This window comes from Eulemur rufifrons, chromosome 28 (genome assembly GCF_041146395.1).
Source record: "Eulemur rufifrons isolate Redbay chromosome 28, OSU_ERuf_1, whole genome shotgun sequence".
In the NCBI taxonomy this organism is placed as follows: Eukaryota; Metazoa; Chordata; class Mammalia; order Primates; family Lemuridae; genus Eulemur; species Eulemur rufifrons.
In genome coordinates this window covers 14,332,045-14,346,866 of record NC_091010.1, presented here as the reverse complement: position 1 = coordinate 14,346,866, position 14,822 = coordinate 14,332,045, and the positions used below count along the sequence as shown (strand labels likewise).

Here is a 14,822-nt window from a genome sequence, read left to right as displayed (position 1 = left end):
CTAAAAATAGAAAGACATTATATGGACACCTAAAAAAATCTATATAGAAAAAAATTAGCCGGGCATAGTGGCGCATGCCTGTAGTCCCAGCTACTCGGGAGGCTGAGGCAGTAGGATCGCTTGAGCCCAGGAGTTTGAGGTTGCTGTGAGCTAAGCTGACGCCACGGCACTCACTCTAGCCTGGGCAACAAAGTGAGACTCTGTCTCAACAAAAAAAAAATAAATAAATAAAATAAAATAAAATTGTGATATATAACATGCATATAGAAAATCACATAAGCCCAGGAGTCTGAGGTTGCAGTGAGCTAGGATGATGCCACTGCACTCTAGCCAGGGTGACAGAGTGAGACACTGTGTCAAAAAAAAAAAAAAAAATTATGTCAAAAATGTCTAATACCGATGGCTAAAATCAACAGTAAAAAACAAAAAGTGTTAAAAGACAAAAAAGTTGAAATTTCTATTGTAAACACAAGTCGTAAGTTTTATACTAAAAAAAAAAAAAAATATTCCTGGAATCAGTTACTTTTTCTTCCTTAGAAGAGTATTATTCTGCTTAGCAACAGAAGAATATTTTAATGACTCACTTAATAAATGCTGGCGGCATATCTCTCTTCAAAATCTGATCTTCAGTGGTTTGAACAGTCTCTTTTCCAACCTACAAGGGGGAAAAAAAATTCATGATTCAAATATAAATTCTCGGACTTTTAAAAACTATTACTTAAACATTTTGTTAAAATATATATATAACCTAGCAATAAAGTTTCTGGATTCAAAGGACATTTCCGGATTTTTTAAAATTAGTAAGATTGCTCCCATAATATGCTTCCATAATATACTCAAATAACAATATGGAACACAACATAATGTTGCATTACTTCTTCTCCAGAGTAACTAATTTGAAGGCATTATTGAGCACAGTAAGAAAAAAAAAGAAATTCATCAATGAGAATATATTAAATATATGTGTGTCTGTTCAACTGAAAAACTCAGCTACATGTCTAAAAGTTTATGTGAAGTACATGAATCAAGTTAGACTAAACTTTTTTTCTATATAGAAAAAAATAGAAGTTACTGGAACTGGGAAAAATATTTTAAGCAATTATGCCTCTGAAACTAGAAACCAAACATGAAAATATGCAACTTTACTAGTAACAAAAATTTGAAATTAAAAAAATATGGTATTTTTCCCTAATTTTAGAGCAACTTAAAAAGAAATAGCATATAATGCTGAATGCGACAACGGAATAGTTATATACCCTGCGGGTGGCAATGTAAATTGTTATTTTCTCTTTGGAAAATCATTTGCTAGTATATGTTAAGAGACATAAAAAATGTCATACCTAGGAATTCCACTTATGAGAATATAACCTATAGGCGATTACACCAAATGTGGTAATAACAATACTCACAAAAATGTTTACTATGATGTTAGTTATAAAAGCTAAGACACTTGGCCGGGCGCGGTGGCTCATGCCTGTAATCCTAGCACTCTGGGAGGCCGAGGCGGGTGGATCGCTCGAGGTCAGGAGTTCGAGACCAGCCTGAGCAAGAGCAAGACCCCATCTCTACTAAAAATAGAAAGAAATTATATGGACAACTAAAATATATATATACAAAAAATTAGCCGGGAATGGTGGCACATGCCTGTAGTCCCAGCTACTCGGGAGGCTGAGGCAGTAGGATCGCTTAAGCCCAGGAGTTTGAGGTTGCTGTGAGCTAGACTGACGCCACGGCACTCACTCTAGCCCGGGCAACAAAGCGAGACTCTGTCTCAAAAAAAAAAAAAAAAAAAAGCTAAGACACTTTTTAAATAACTTATCCAACAAAGAGAAACAATTAAGATATATCTTTAGATTGAGTATTATGGGGGCCATTAAAACAATACTTATAAAGACTCAGCACTAGGGGAAAATGTTTATGACATTACATTTCATTTAAAAGAAGGAATGTAAACGACAAATACACCATGATTACAACAAACAAAATAATCCATATGTATAAAGCAAAAACACTGAAAGAATATAAAACAAAATGTTAACAGAGATTATATTAATGCTCAGGAAATTTTGAGTGAATTTGTATATACATTTCCTATTTTTTCTGAAATGTGAATTGTTTTTACAATTTTGTAATTTAAAAATACTAAAACTTTACTCTAAGTTATTCAGGTATAATTATTTCCTACCTAACAATTTTAGTACACAATTATCTGTCATTTTGTATAAGTCTTCCAAATAGTAATGGTCAAAAAGTTTTAAAAATTATCAAAACATGAAACATCACACTAACCAGATTATGTATGCACACATGTATGTATAATATTATAGCACAAAGAGTACACATAACTTCATTCTTCAAAATTATTCCTATGCAGGAATTAGATGTCAATTTTTCTTCCACTCTATCATATATTACAAAGTACTGTGTAAGAATAAACTTTAATATAGTGAATGGTGAAATTCACCCATTTGATTAGTATAAGCCACCTAAGACTGCTAACCATAAATATAAACCATATTTAATGTATTATAGAAATCTGTACAATTTTTTCAACCCATAATAGAAAGTATCTCAGTCCTATTTAATCATTTAACTTTTGATTGAGTTTAAAGAGGGAAAAAAAATGAAGAAAAATCCCCAGTGCACAGTAAATCAGCTAAAAAAAACACAATAAACTATTCTCAGGGAATACAAGTATGCATAAGTTAGTGAATACAAGTTTTTTTCTCTCAAGTTAATAGTTCAGAAAAACCGCAACACACATATACCACTGTGTAATAGCCAGTGCTTTTGTAGACAATAGATTGTCTGTATCATAATAACAAGCTTTCAGATCAGCAGCTGGTTCTCTCGAGTTTCTCAGATTAAAACATGACAGAATATTTCCAGATGTATTGTTCACTATATTTTCCAGCTGAAACCAACCATTCAAAAAATCTGTGGCCATGATTTCATGAAGTAAAAGGTGAAGTTCAGCCACAAAGTCACTGGTTCATACTAAGTATAAAGGGCCTGGAAGGACAGTCACATTTAAGAAACATGGAGATTCCTTTCATATATGTAGGGGGAAGGGAGGACACAGACATACACAGCAAGGGAAGGAGGGAGGGAGGTAAGTTCCTCTTATATCTCCTTTAGAAAACACTCAGTCATTCAGTGCTATTAAACATTTTTTGAACACAATTACATGTGCCAGGCACTGTTCTAGGTACTGGAGACAGAGCAGAGAATGAAAATAAGTTTCCTGCTAGTATTGAACTTATATTCTAGTGGGGGTAGACAGAACATACCCAAGTAAATAAACAAACGATGTAATCCCAGACAGTAGTAAGGATGGTGCTCTAGAAAGTATGGGAGGGAAGCAGAGGGGAGCAGAGGGAGCTTACTTGGGAAAGAGAGGACAAAGTGTTCTCTGAAGAAGCAACACTGGTGCTGTGACTTTGAAGCTAAGAAGGAACCACTCAAGCAAGAGCTGGGAAAGAACAATCCAGGGCAACTAGCAAGAAAAAGGCCCTAAGGCAGGAAAAATTGGGTGTGTTTTAGGAACTGGAAGGACGCCAGAATGGCTGAAGCTCAGGGAAGGAGGGAAGCTGCTGTGGTGAGAGGTCAGAAAGGCAAGGGTCAGATCACAGAGAGCATTTCAGGCCAGAGGTGTCTGGATTCCTTTCTAAGGACAATAGGAAGTTCTAAATGAGAGACTAATATGATCTGATTTTCTTTATAAAAGGTCAGCTTCCCTATAACGAGAAGAAATGATCTTAAAGGGTAAAGGGGAAGCAGGGTGACCAGTTAGGAGGCTACTGCAGTCAAGGGAAGCGACGTAAAACAAGATGCGAAAATGGAAATAGAGAAAAGAACAGAATTACAATATTTTTTGGGGGGAAGAACTATTATTAGGACTTGCTCTTAGACTGAGTGCGATGGGGGGTGAGGATGACATCGAGGTAAAAAATTAAAAAAAGTAAAAAATGACTTCTATGTCAATGAAATGAAAAGCCTTCAAAGGCAGCAACACAAAGATTTGTCAACAAAAGATAAAACAATCAAAACAGTTTTGCAAATAACCAATATTCTGACCCCAGTAGAGGTCATCACTAAAAAGTTAATTGCATTTAATTACTTTATACCTCTTTTGCAAGGGTAGGAGTAGGTGGGGAAAAGAAAATGGATAACGAAAACATATTCAAGGAATATTTATTTAAAAGCTACTTTTGAGTATTCATGTCTGTCGACGCTAAATCTGATTTTGATAACCTAAGCTACATTCATACTTGAAGCGATAGTATCCACTTCACTCTGATTCTCAATACACTCAGCCCAGAATTAGGTTAGGTACAGCGAATGGCCCAATTTATAAGGTACAACACAAAAAAGATAACTATGTAGAATAAATGCCATTTTTACTTGGGGAATTGATTTTAGGCAGTGTTGTCCAACAGAATTTTCTCTTATGATAGAAATGTTCGATTTAATCAGTGCTGTTCCGTTTAACACAGTAGCCATTAACCACACATGAGTATTGCGCACTTGAAATGTGGCCAGTGCAAGTGAGGAACTGAATTTTTACTTTAATTTTAATTGCCACATGTGGCTAGTGGCCACACATTGGACAGCTCAGATCCATGAGACCTTCACTGTCTCCTAAAACTGGTCTTCCTGCCTCCCGACTCTTCCTTCTTCTAATTCATTCTTCACACAGCTGCTAGATTAACCTTCACTTATGTCTTTGCTACGTGGTCTCTTCATAGAAAGGAAAGGAAAGGCCTGGAGAGATAGAAAGTTGCCCAGTCAATAAGAGAAGATCAGAGGCCCCAACCAGAAAGAAGAGCACAGGCCAGGCTCAGCGGGATGTGTCAGTACAAGGCTGCCTGACTAGAAAGACAGGGGTGTGCCTTCAGCAAAGGAAATGAGGCTAGAAAGAAAGCTCAGACAGTCCAGGAAGGGCTTTGTATGTTAAGTGCAGGCAGAGAGGATTACGTTATCTTGACCTGCCCATTTATTCAAAGGTTGTCATCCGCTGTTCTAGATCTTTACAATCATTGTTCTATCCCTGAAGTATCAAGTCAAGAACTTCCAAAGAAGCCAGTTTATAAAGACAGAACCAGAAAAGCATGTCATATTTGTGAACGACTTGCAGAGCCTGTCTAGGAGAAACAAAGACAAAGCTTTACATTTTTAAGCCATTAACCAAGAGATAATAGGAAATGCACTTTCCTCCTCTCTCCCCACACCATCAAAACAGAAACAGTTTCTATAGTACCCATCTGTTCCAAACAAAAATAGAGTAGAACAACAAGAAAGGGACTAATTCACAAAATGCTCTTTGTTAGCTAGCAAGAATCTTCATGGCTTGTGGGAAAACATTATTCCTGGAGGTCAGCTTAGTATGGGGAACCATATGATTTCCAATACAGGCTACAATTTTGCAAAGAAACAGCTCAGTAATAATCAACAAATGGGTAGTCTAGGTTATTGATTTTTTCCACTCAGCAAGTTTCTAAGATTCAGTGACCTTTTTTTCACTCAACATGTTTCTAAGATTTTGTTGTACTTAGTTGTCATTCATTCATTTTCATTGATGTATATTTCATTGTGTGATTTTACAATATATTGTTAAGGAATACATATTAATAACATATAATGATAAAATTATACATCTAAAAAATAATCAACAAATGCCTTTTTTTTAGAGATGGGGGTCTTGCTATGTTGCCCAGGTTGGACTCAAACTCCTGGGATCAAGAGATTCTCACACCTCAGCCTCCCGAGTAGCTGGGAGTACAGGTGCCACACCACCATGCCCAGCTGACAAATGCTTCTGGAACCTGTACAACATCAGCTCATCAAAACACCAGACGTGTTAAGCCAAATTTTTTACTACATAATGTTAAAAGCACATGCACTAGAATTTGGTGACTTGGTTTCTAGTTCCAGCTTAACTAATAAATGACTATGTGTCCTCAAATAAGTCATTTAATTACTCAGATATTTCTTCTACCACTATGTGTTCTCTCCAGGTGTCTCCTTACTTGTCTATTGCTGGTTGGCCAAACTCCATTTTGGCTCTCTGATAAAGGAAACATACCTTTAACTTTCTCTTTTCTACCTTAAGTTCTCATTTATTACCTCAAATTCTTTAAGGAATAAGACAATGTATAAAATCATTAATAAATACAAAATTTAAAACTCTCACTTCCTGTATATTTTACATAATACATTTTATAATTATGAGATTCAACTAAAATCAATGCCTGATTTTTTTTATCCTTACAATAGTCTAATTCCTTCTTTAAAAAGATCTATGGATTAAAGGGTAAAAAAACACAAGAGAAAAGAACAACATATAGGTCTTAGTCATGGCCTACGTTCTGAGCAGGTTTTCTAGGTTGATATTTAAAAGCAATCCCCACAGAGTAATCTAACTTTATAGCAAATATAGTTGTCCCTAGACATCTGTGGGGAATTGGTGCCAGGACCCCCTCCCACCCATGGATACCAAAATCCACAAATGCTCAAGTCTCTTGTATAAAATGGCATCACGTTTGCATAACCTATGCACATACTTTAAATCATCTCTAGATTTCTTATAATACCTACTTAATACAACGTAAATGCTATGTAAATAGTTGTTATACTGTATAGTTTAGGAAATAATAACAAGGGGGGAAAAGTCTGTGCATGTTCAGTACAGACACAACCATCATTTTTTCCTCAAATAATTTAATCCACAGTTGGTTGAATCCACGGATTCGTGGAACCCACACATACAGAGGGCCAACTGTGCATGTTAGCATTTCCTATCTTTATTCCACTGCTGAGAGAAACTCAGATGTATTGGTTCTATTCACTGCTGGAATTATTTCTCCTTTATTTTCTTCTTCAGAGAATAGCCTTTAACTCTTGAGGCCTGATTCCATTCAATTCAATAAACAGGCAGTCCGTGCCAACTATGTGTCCACTAGGTGGTGGGAAGAGAATGAGATAAGAAATAAAACATTCTTAGACATAAACTGAAATAATGGTAATGAATGAGTAAGAGGCCTAGGGGCATTTTTAGGGGGCTTGGCAGGAAGCCCTGTTTCTTTTGAAGAGCTCTTACTTTGTTCAGTAGTTAATTTAAATATCTTTTGTTCAATAAGTGACTTTAGTTCAAAATTCTATGTGAGAGGCCTTTTGTCTTCTGCTGTTGTTATTATTACTCCTTTCATCACAATCTACTCAATTTGGTTCAGTAATGTAGAGAGATTTGGTCTCTTTCCAGCAAAAAAAAAAAAAAAAAAAAGGCTTGGCTGGTTCAAGTTACTACCTAGACTAAAAAATATGTTAATGTAGATGTCTCCCTCAGCTAGTCTAAGTACATAAGAAAACAGTAAGATAAAACACAGGAGGAAGAACTTGTGTTACCGATTTGTACAGTGTAAGTGGTAACCATAGAGCATTATATTAAAAAGGTGGCAGGGAGATGTTCTTAATGTATTTAGACAATAGGTTCTTAATGCATTTAGACAAGAGGATACAAATGATGAAAATGTAAGCCTTTACAGTGTGCCAATCCCTGGGGCCAACTGACTGTGACCAGACATGGGAATGTGTACCCGTTTGTCTATACTTTGGCTCAAATCTATGTCTTATGGCACAAGTGTTATGCTGATCAATCTACTGTACCCAACAACCATTCTGATATGCAGCTGTGTTCAGTGCCAGGCCTGGGCCACACAAGAATAATAATAATGTATGTGACCCCCCCACCATCAGCAATGCTTTTGATTGCTTTCCTGTAGTGGTAATGGGCTTGTGATCCATCCACCCCTCACTGATATCCTTTGTATCATTCATATACGGCCAACCAGAGTCCAGTGTCTAAGAGGCCACATCCAGAAAAACTGAGACTCTCTAATCTTCTCTGATTTCCAAATCAGTCATTTTATCAAGCATTAATGAGTACTTCCTATGTAGCTGTCATTGTGTCTGTCACTGTGTGATGGGGATACAAAAGTAAGTGAGACTCAATCCTTGCCCTTCATAGACAAGACAAATGCTTAAACAAATAATTATAACGTAGGGTAATGCATGCTCTAATAGAGGTATTTCCAAGTTTCAGCTCTGCATAAGTGAGGTACAAGAGGTTTCACAGAGGAAAAAACTCTAGGAATGCTGAATAACAGTTCTCCAGGAGTCATGGGATTCGAGGTAAAAAGGAGGGCTTTCCAGTTAGTGGGGCGGCATATGTGAAGGCATGGCCGGTTCAGCTAACATAGATCCACATGGCTGGAACACAGGGTACTTGGTGGAGAGGAGGTGTGGAGAGGACAGGAAGTTGGAGAAGCAGAAAGCGGCCTTGTATGCAATGCAATGGGCTTAGATTTTATCTTCTAAGCAATGGAAATTATTTAATGATTCTATGCAAAATACATTGTTAGGCTTGCATTTCAAACAGAAAAATTCATCGGCAAAAATGGACCAGAGCTAAGAAAACTAGGAAGATGAGTTTGTTTGCAAGTTCACTTACTCAATCAACAAATATTGATATAACATATAATGTACCAAGTATTACAGACAGTGATGAAGAAAATACACATGGCCCTGATCTCATGGAGCTTAGAGTCTTAGTGAAAGATAAACTGGAGATGAACCAAAGCAGCAGCAGTGTGGGTGGAGATAAGAGAGAAGATGTAAGAGATGCATCTACACGTGAAACTCAATGTGGAGGTTTAGGGAGAAATCTAAGATGACTCTCAACTCCTGGCTAAAGGGACTGGGGCAATAGGTAACATAGGAAGAAAGCCAGATCCCAGCGCTAATTAGTTTAAAGCTAATTAGCACTGGGATGTTCAGATGGAGATGTCCAATAAGCAATTGAATAGACGGATCCTCAGTTCACTTCACTGGGCTAAAGAAATGGATTTGAAAGGAACAAGCCATCAGGTGGTTCTTAAAGCCATGGACAATGAATGAAATCAAGACCCAATGACACCAACAGATAAGTATCTGGTGGGAGAACCAGCTGGTGAAAAGAGCTGTGAAAAAAATATCTGAGATGGGGGTAAGGAGAATCGCAGAACTGTATCATAAAAGTCAAAAGAACAGAATTTTGAGAACAGTCAATAGTGTCAACTGCCAGAGAGAGGTTAATGGTTTCTATTAATAGTATATACACAGAGTTGTACAACCAGCATCACAATCACTTTTGAATATTTTCATCAGCCCAAAAAGAGACCCAGTAACCATTAGCAGTCAACACCACCCCCATTTAGCCCCAATCCTTGCCTACCCCAACCCAGCCTTAGGCAACCACTAATCTACTTTCCCTCTCTACAGATTTGCTTATTATGGATATTTAATATAAACAGAATCACATAAGTTGTGCTCTTTAGTGACTGGCTTCTTTCATGTTGTAGCATGTATCAGTATTTCATTTCTTTTTATTGCCAAATAATATTTCATTGTATGGTTATACCATATTTTATTTATCCATTCATCAGTTGATGGACATCTGAACTGTTTTCACTTTTTGGCTATGATGCATAATACTGCTATGAACATTAGTTCACAAGGTTTTATGTGGAAATATATTTTCATTTCTCTTGGTGTTAAATTGCTGGATCATATGGTAACTCTATGTTTAACCATTTGAGGAACTGCCAGACTATTTTCCAAAGAGGCTGAATCATTTAACATTCCCACCAGCCATGTATGAGGGCTCCAATTTCTCTAACTCTTAGGCAACTCTTGTTATTACCTATCTTATGATAGCCATCTTAGTGAAGTGGTATCTCATTGTGGTTTTGATTTGCATATCCCTGATAGCTAGCGATGCTGAGCATCTTTTTATGTGCTTATTAACCACTTATGCATCTTCTTTGGAGAAATGTCTACTCAGATGCTTGGTCATGTGGGCTAGAGTGCAGTGGTGTCATCATAGCTCACTTCAACCTCAAACGCCTGGGCTCAAGAGATCTTCCTGTCTCAGACTCCGGAGGCCATCACACCCGGCTAATTTTTCTATTTTTTTGTAGAGACGGGGACTCGCTATGTTGCTCAGGCTGGTCTTGAGCTCCTGGCTGAGCTCCTGGCCCCAAGCGATCCTCCTGCCTTGGCCTCCCAGAGTCCTAGGATTCCAGATGTGAGCCACCACACCCATCCTGCCCATATGTTAATTTGAGTTATTTGTTGTTTGCAAATATCTTTCTCAATCTATGGGTTGTTTTTTCACTTTCTTGATAGTATCCTTTGCAGCACAAAAGTTTTTAATTTTGATGAAGTCCAATTTATCTTTTTCTTCTTTTGTTGCTTATGCTTTTAGTGTCTCAGGTTTTGCCTAATCCAAAATCATAAGATTTACTCCTGTGTTTTATACTAAGAATTTTACAGTGTTACTTCTTACACTTAGGTCTATGATCCATTTGGAGTTAATTTTTGTGTTTGGTATAAGGAAAGTGTTATAATTTTGTTTAAATAGGAGAAAACCAAGCACAGTCTCAGGTTAAGGGAAAGGAAGCAGGAAACAAGAGATTGATTCTGAAGCTAGGTTCCTAAAAAGGCAGGATAGAACCTAGAGCAGGTAGAAAGATTAACATTTACCTCTACCTCAGGAGGGATGGTGGGGGAAATGAGTAGCGACAGAGACATAACTGTAGAAAGTGTATATTCAGGGCAACCTGAATCTATGCTCCCAGTTTAAAAGAGAGAGAGAATTCTTGGTCAAATGAATTTGGAAAATAGTGAGTTAAACAAAATTGAACAGATTTCCTGACTGAAGTTTATCCGAGATACTTCAATATGCTAATGTGCCTTTTAAATTCCTAAGAAGCAGCCCACTATTCCACAGTTTGAATTTTATTTCTTAACAATACCTATTAACCTACAATGGAATTAGGATTTGTAATACATACTTAGGAAACAGTGATCTAGGCCAGGAGCTGCAAATCAGTGGCCTTTGCACAGAATTTGGGACAACTGTGGTTTTTGTTTAGTCCACACACTATTTTTAAAATTCAAGAAATTTCACAAAGATCCAAATTCAGGTATCTCTTGAAATATCAGAAGATCTAGCCATGTTAGGTCCTTATTACAGCAGGGAAAAATATTGCTAGAACCCAAATGTCCCATATGGAGAATATAATCTCTGAACCACTCCCTATACTCTTAACATCTAATCCATTTTACACATTTATGTCACTGACTGATCCCTATATCTGGGTATATCATTCCTAAACCAAGCAACCCTCTCAGTGTCTATACAGAGTAAAAAGTTCCTGAAGCCACTCTTACAAACTCTTCATCCAACTCCTCTCTAAATGGTTTTTATATTATCTTTTAATTCATAAATAATAATTATACATATTTCTGGGGATACATCGTGATGTTTCCATATATACACTGTATGGTGATCAGATCAGGTAATTAGCATATCCATCATCTCAAACATTTATCATTTCTTTGACTAAACATTTTCTTTAACAAAAGTGCCATTCTTGTGAGAGCTGTGAGAAAGAATGAGAAGCATTTATGTCAGAAATGACAAGGCCAGCACGGTGGCTCACGCCTGTAATCCTAGCACTCTGGGAGACCGAGGCGGGTGGATCGCTCGAGGTCAAGAGTTTGAGACCAGCCTGAGCAAGAGTGAGACCCCGTCTCTACTAAAAAAAAAAAAAAAAAAAAAAAAATAGAAAGAAATTAACCAGACAACTAAAAATATATAGAAAAAATTAGCCAGGCATGGTGGAACATGCCTGTAGTCCCAGCTACTCGGGAGGCTGAGGCAGTAGGATCTCTTGAGCCCAAGAGTTTGAGGTTGCTGTGAGCTAGGCTGACACCACGGCACACTCTAGGCCGGGCAACAGAGCGAGACTCTGCCTCAAAAAAAAAAAAAAAAAAAGTGCCAAAATGGCAGTATATGGGCCAAGTACAACATACAGACCTGTTTTGTCTTTATTTTTAAACATGAGAAATTTCACATTAAAGAGAAACTGACATTTCTGAATTTTCTTGAAAATTAGGAAGATCTGGTAACAGTTTGGCACTCTTTCTACATGAACATAATAAGCTGAAGATGGTAGTAACTTAGTCTTCAGTCAGGGCCTGCACCACAGTCCCCACCACGCCCCAGTACCCTATAACTGACCTGACTCACTCATTAACTATTTGGTCCCCAAGGCATTGAAGTTTGTGCCACCCGATTTAGCAAACAAGATTCAACCTTAATTAGCACAGTGCATTATGCAACCTCCCCAATATTATAAGTGTTAAGTGAAATTTTACTTAAGCCTCAGCTATTTCACTAATGATGAAACATTCCACTCTTCCTCAAATACATATCTGCATTAAAAAAATGACTGGAAGGAAACGTATAATGGAAGTAGAATTCATATGATTTTTATTTCCTTCTTAATCCTTTTCTGTGTTTTCTAGATTGTTTTTTTAAAAAATGAGTATACATTGCCTTTATAATCAGAAAAACACAGACTAAATTCTAAAATGTATCAACAATATTCTTGGTAAATAACAATCTATAAAGTTATGAGAAACTACCAGTGCCTACAGGTTCAAATTTTGACCAAATGCCATAAAACTAACTTAAATGTGCATCAGTGTGAACACAATCATGTGGGTGAAATAGCAGATGAACCATGTCAGTGGCAATTTTTTTTGTTGTTTTCTCGACACAGGGTCTTGCTCTGTTGCCCAGGCAGAGTGCAGTGGCCTCATCATAGCTCACAGCAACCTCAAACTACTGCGTTCAAACTACTCCTATCTCAGCCTCCTGAGTAGCTGGGACTACAGGCACGTGCCACCACACCCTGCTAATTTTTCTATAGTGACAGAGGTCTCACTGTTGCTTAGGCTGGTCTCAAACCCCAGGTCTCAAGCAATCCTCCCACCTCAGCCTCCCAAAGTGCTGGGATTACAGGCGTGAGCCACTGCGCCCAGCCTGTCAAGTTCTAATGTCAAGCAATCATCTGACGCCACATAAACTTTCCTTAGAACTAAAGTTAAGCTGCCTTGGCAGCAGCTGTTTACTCTAACCCAACATGAGATTGAGTGTATCAATTAAGGCTAGATAAATGTTAGCAGAGCAGCCTTGCTCACGAGATCCCCATTATGAAGATACTGTGAATAGGCTGCCAGTGTGCAAATACTTCATTCTCTCCCTCAAGATTCTTCTACAGACTTAACAACCACCTACACTTGTCTTCTGAAGAGCCATCAAATTAATAGTAAACAGGTCATTAGCACAGGGAATTTCTCCCCACCACCCACTTTCTCCCCAACTCCCTCAAAGAAACACAAGAGAAGCTCCTCCCGTTTCACAGATAGAGAATTGTAGAGCAGGGGGAAAAAAAATTGGCAATCTAATCCAAATTTTTTACTTTAGAAATAAGGATTAGAGAAGTTATTTCTCTGAGAAAGTTACAGAACTTGAATTTGAATCCAAGCCTCTTGGGCTCCATTGCTAGTGTTTTCAGGTACACTTCCTAACTTGGAAGCAAGACATTTGTTACGTGACAAATATCCCTCCACTCATTTAAAGTATATCAAATCCTACTTAAAGTGATTTCAATTTTGGTTTCAAATATTCATAAGCAAATGCTACATAACAAAACACAAAGGTCCCCCAACTCCCACCTTTTAGTCCTTACTTCAGTGACAGGAAGTCAAGCAATAATTACGGAAAAAGTAAAGGAACTTTTTCACTCACAATCTCCTTTAGTTTTCCCAGTTTTCTTAGCTATTAAAAAGATAAATGAGAACTCAGTATTATTCCCATTAGTTATAATTAAATAACCATTACATGTTCATAAACACTGGTGGGGAGGAAAAGATCACTGGATGATCTGAATGTAATCTTTAGCAAGTGCTTCAAGTAGAGAGCAAATTCCTTAAGGAACTTATGACTCAGGGTCCATGATTGTTTTTTTTCCCTCATAGCCATGACACACAGTGACTGGCACATACACAGTAGTAAGTGCTCAGCAATTAAGTGCCAACTGAAGTAAGTAAAATAGGTTAACAATTAATTCTACCATCCTCATACCTGTACACACATATCCTGTACACACATTAAACCTTTAGCTCCTCTATTCCTTCTAAGTCCTACACAATTAAACTCAGAAAAACCTTCTTTCTTTTATTTTCATTCTTTCTTCAATATACCTGTAAACTCTAATATTCTATGACTGTATGAAGGTGACTAGCTGGGCTCCCATATGCCATTTTTTAAAAATGGGTAAATATATATAGTTTTAAAAAGGGAAAGCTAAATATTGCCAAGAGAAATTAGGTCAACACCTGTCCTATCTCTCTCATGCAGAACTAAGGAACAGGAAATAATACACATGAATGTCTAGTCCCTTAAAAAATCCCAGAAGCCCCACCAGAATCAACAGTCCCCATCTTCTCCCTCAAGGCCCACTAACCAAACCCACTTTTCTCAAAGTAATATCATTCCATGGAATTTAAAATATATTATTAATATTTTCTGTTTTTCTCTGCTTTAATATCTAGAATTATAAATGCATTTTTTTTCTTAACAGTTTTAGTTTACAAATGTCCAGAATTTCAATTACATTGTAGCTTTGGCACATAAGCCTGGCCATGTAACCACCATTTATAACATTGTCTCTATAGAAAAATAACTCCAGACAACCAATTTATAAATGGATGTTTGAAACTGGACCCATTTTCATGTTAGGAAAACTAGGTCCTGCTCCCCCCCATCCTGGAAAGTAACATGGAGTAGTGGAAAGAATTGAGACTTTGGAATGGGGCAGTCAGAATCTCACCTCACTCTGCTACTGCTACCTTTGTGTCCTTGGGCAAGT

General features: G+C 37.3%; 1 protein-coding gene across 2 annotated transcripts in view; it reads right to left on the bottom strand.

Annotated features, from left to right (window-relative positions):
• Nucleotides 1–14,822, bottom strand: part of VCL (vinculin) — a 100,851-nt gene that overhangs the window by 63,828 nt on the left and 22,201 nt on the right. For both annotated transcript variants that reach the window (XM_069460745.1, XM_069460746.1), the window contains exon 2: nucleotides 585–655. In XM_069460745.1, the coding sequence (XP_069316846.1) occupies nucleotides 585–655 (71 nt within the window). The remainder of the gene's footprint in view (nucleotides 1–584; nucleotides 656–14,822) is intronic.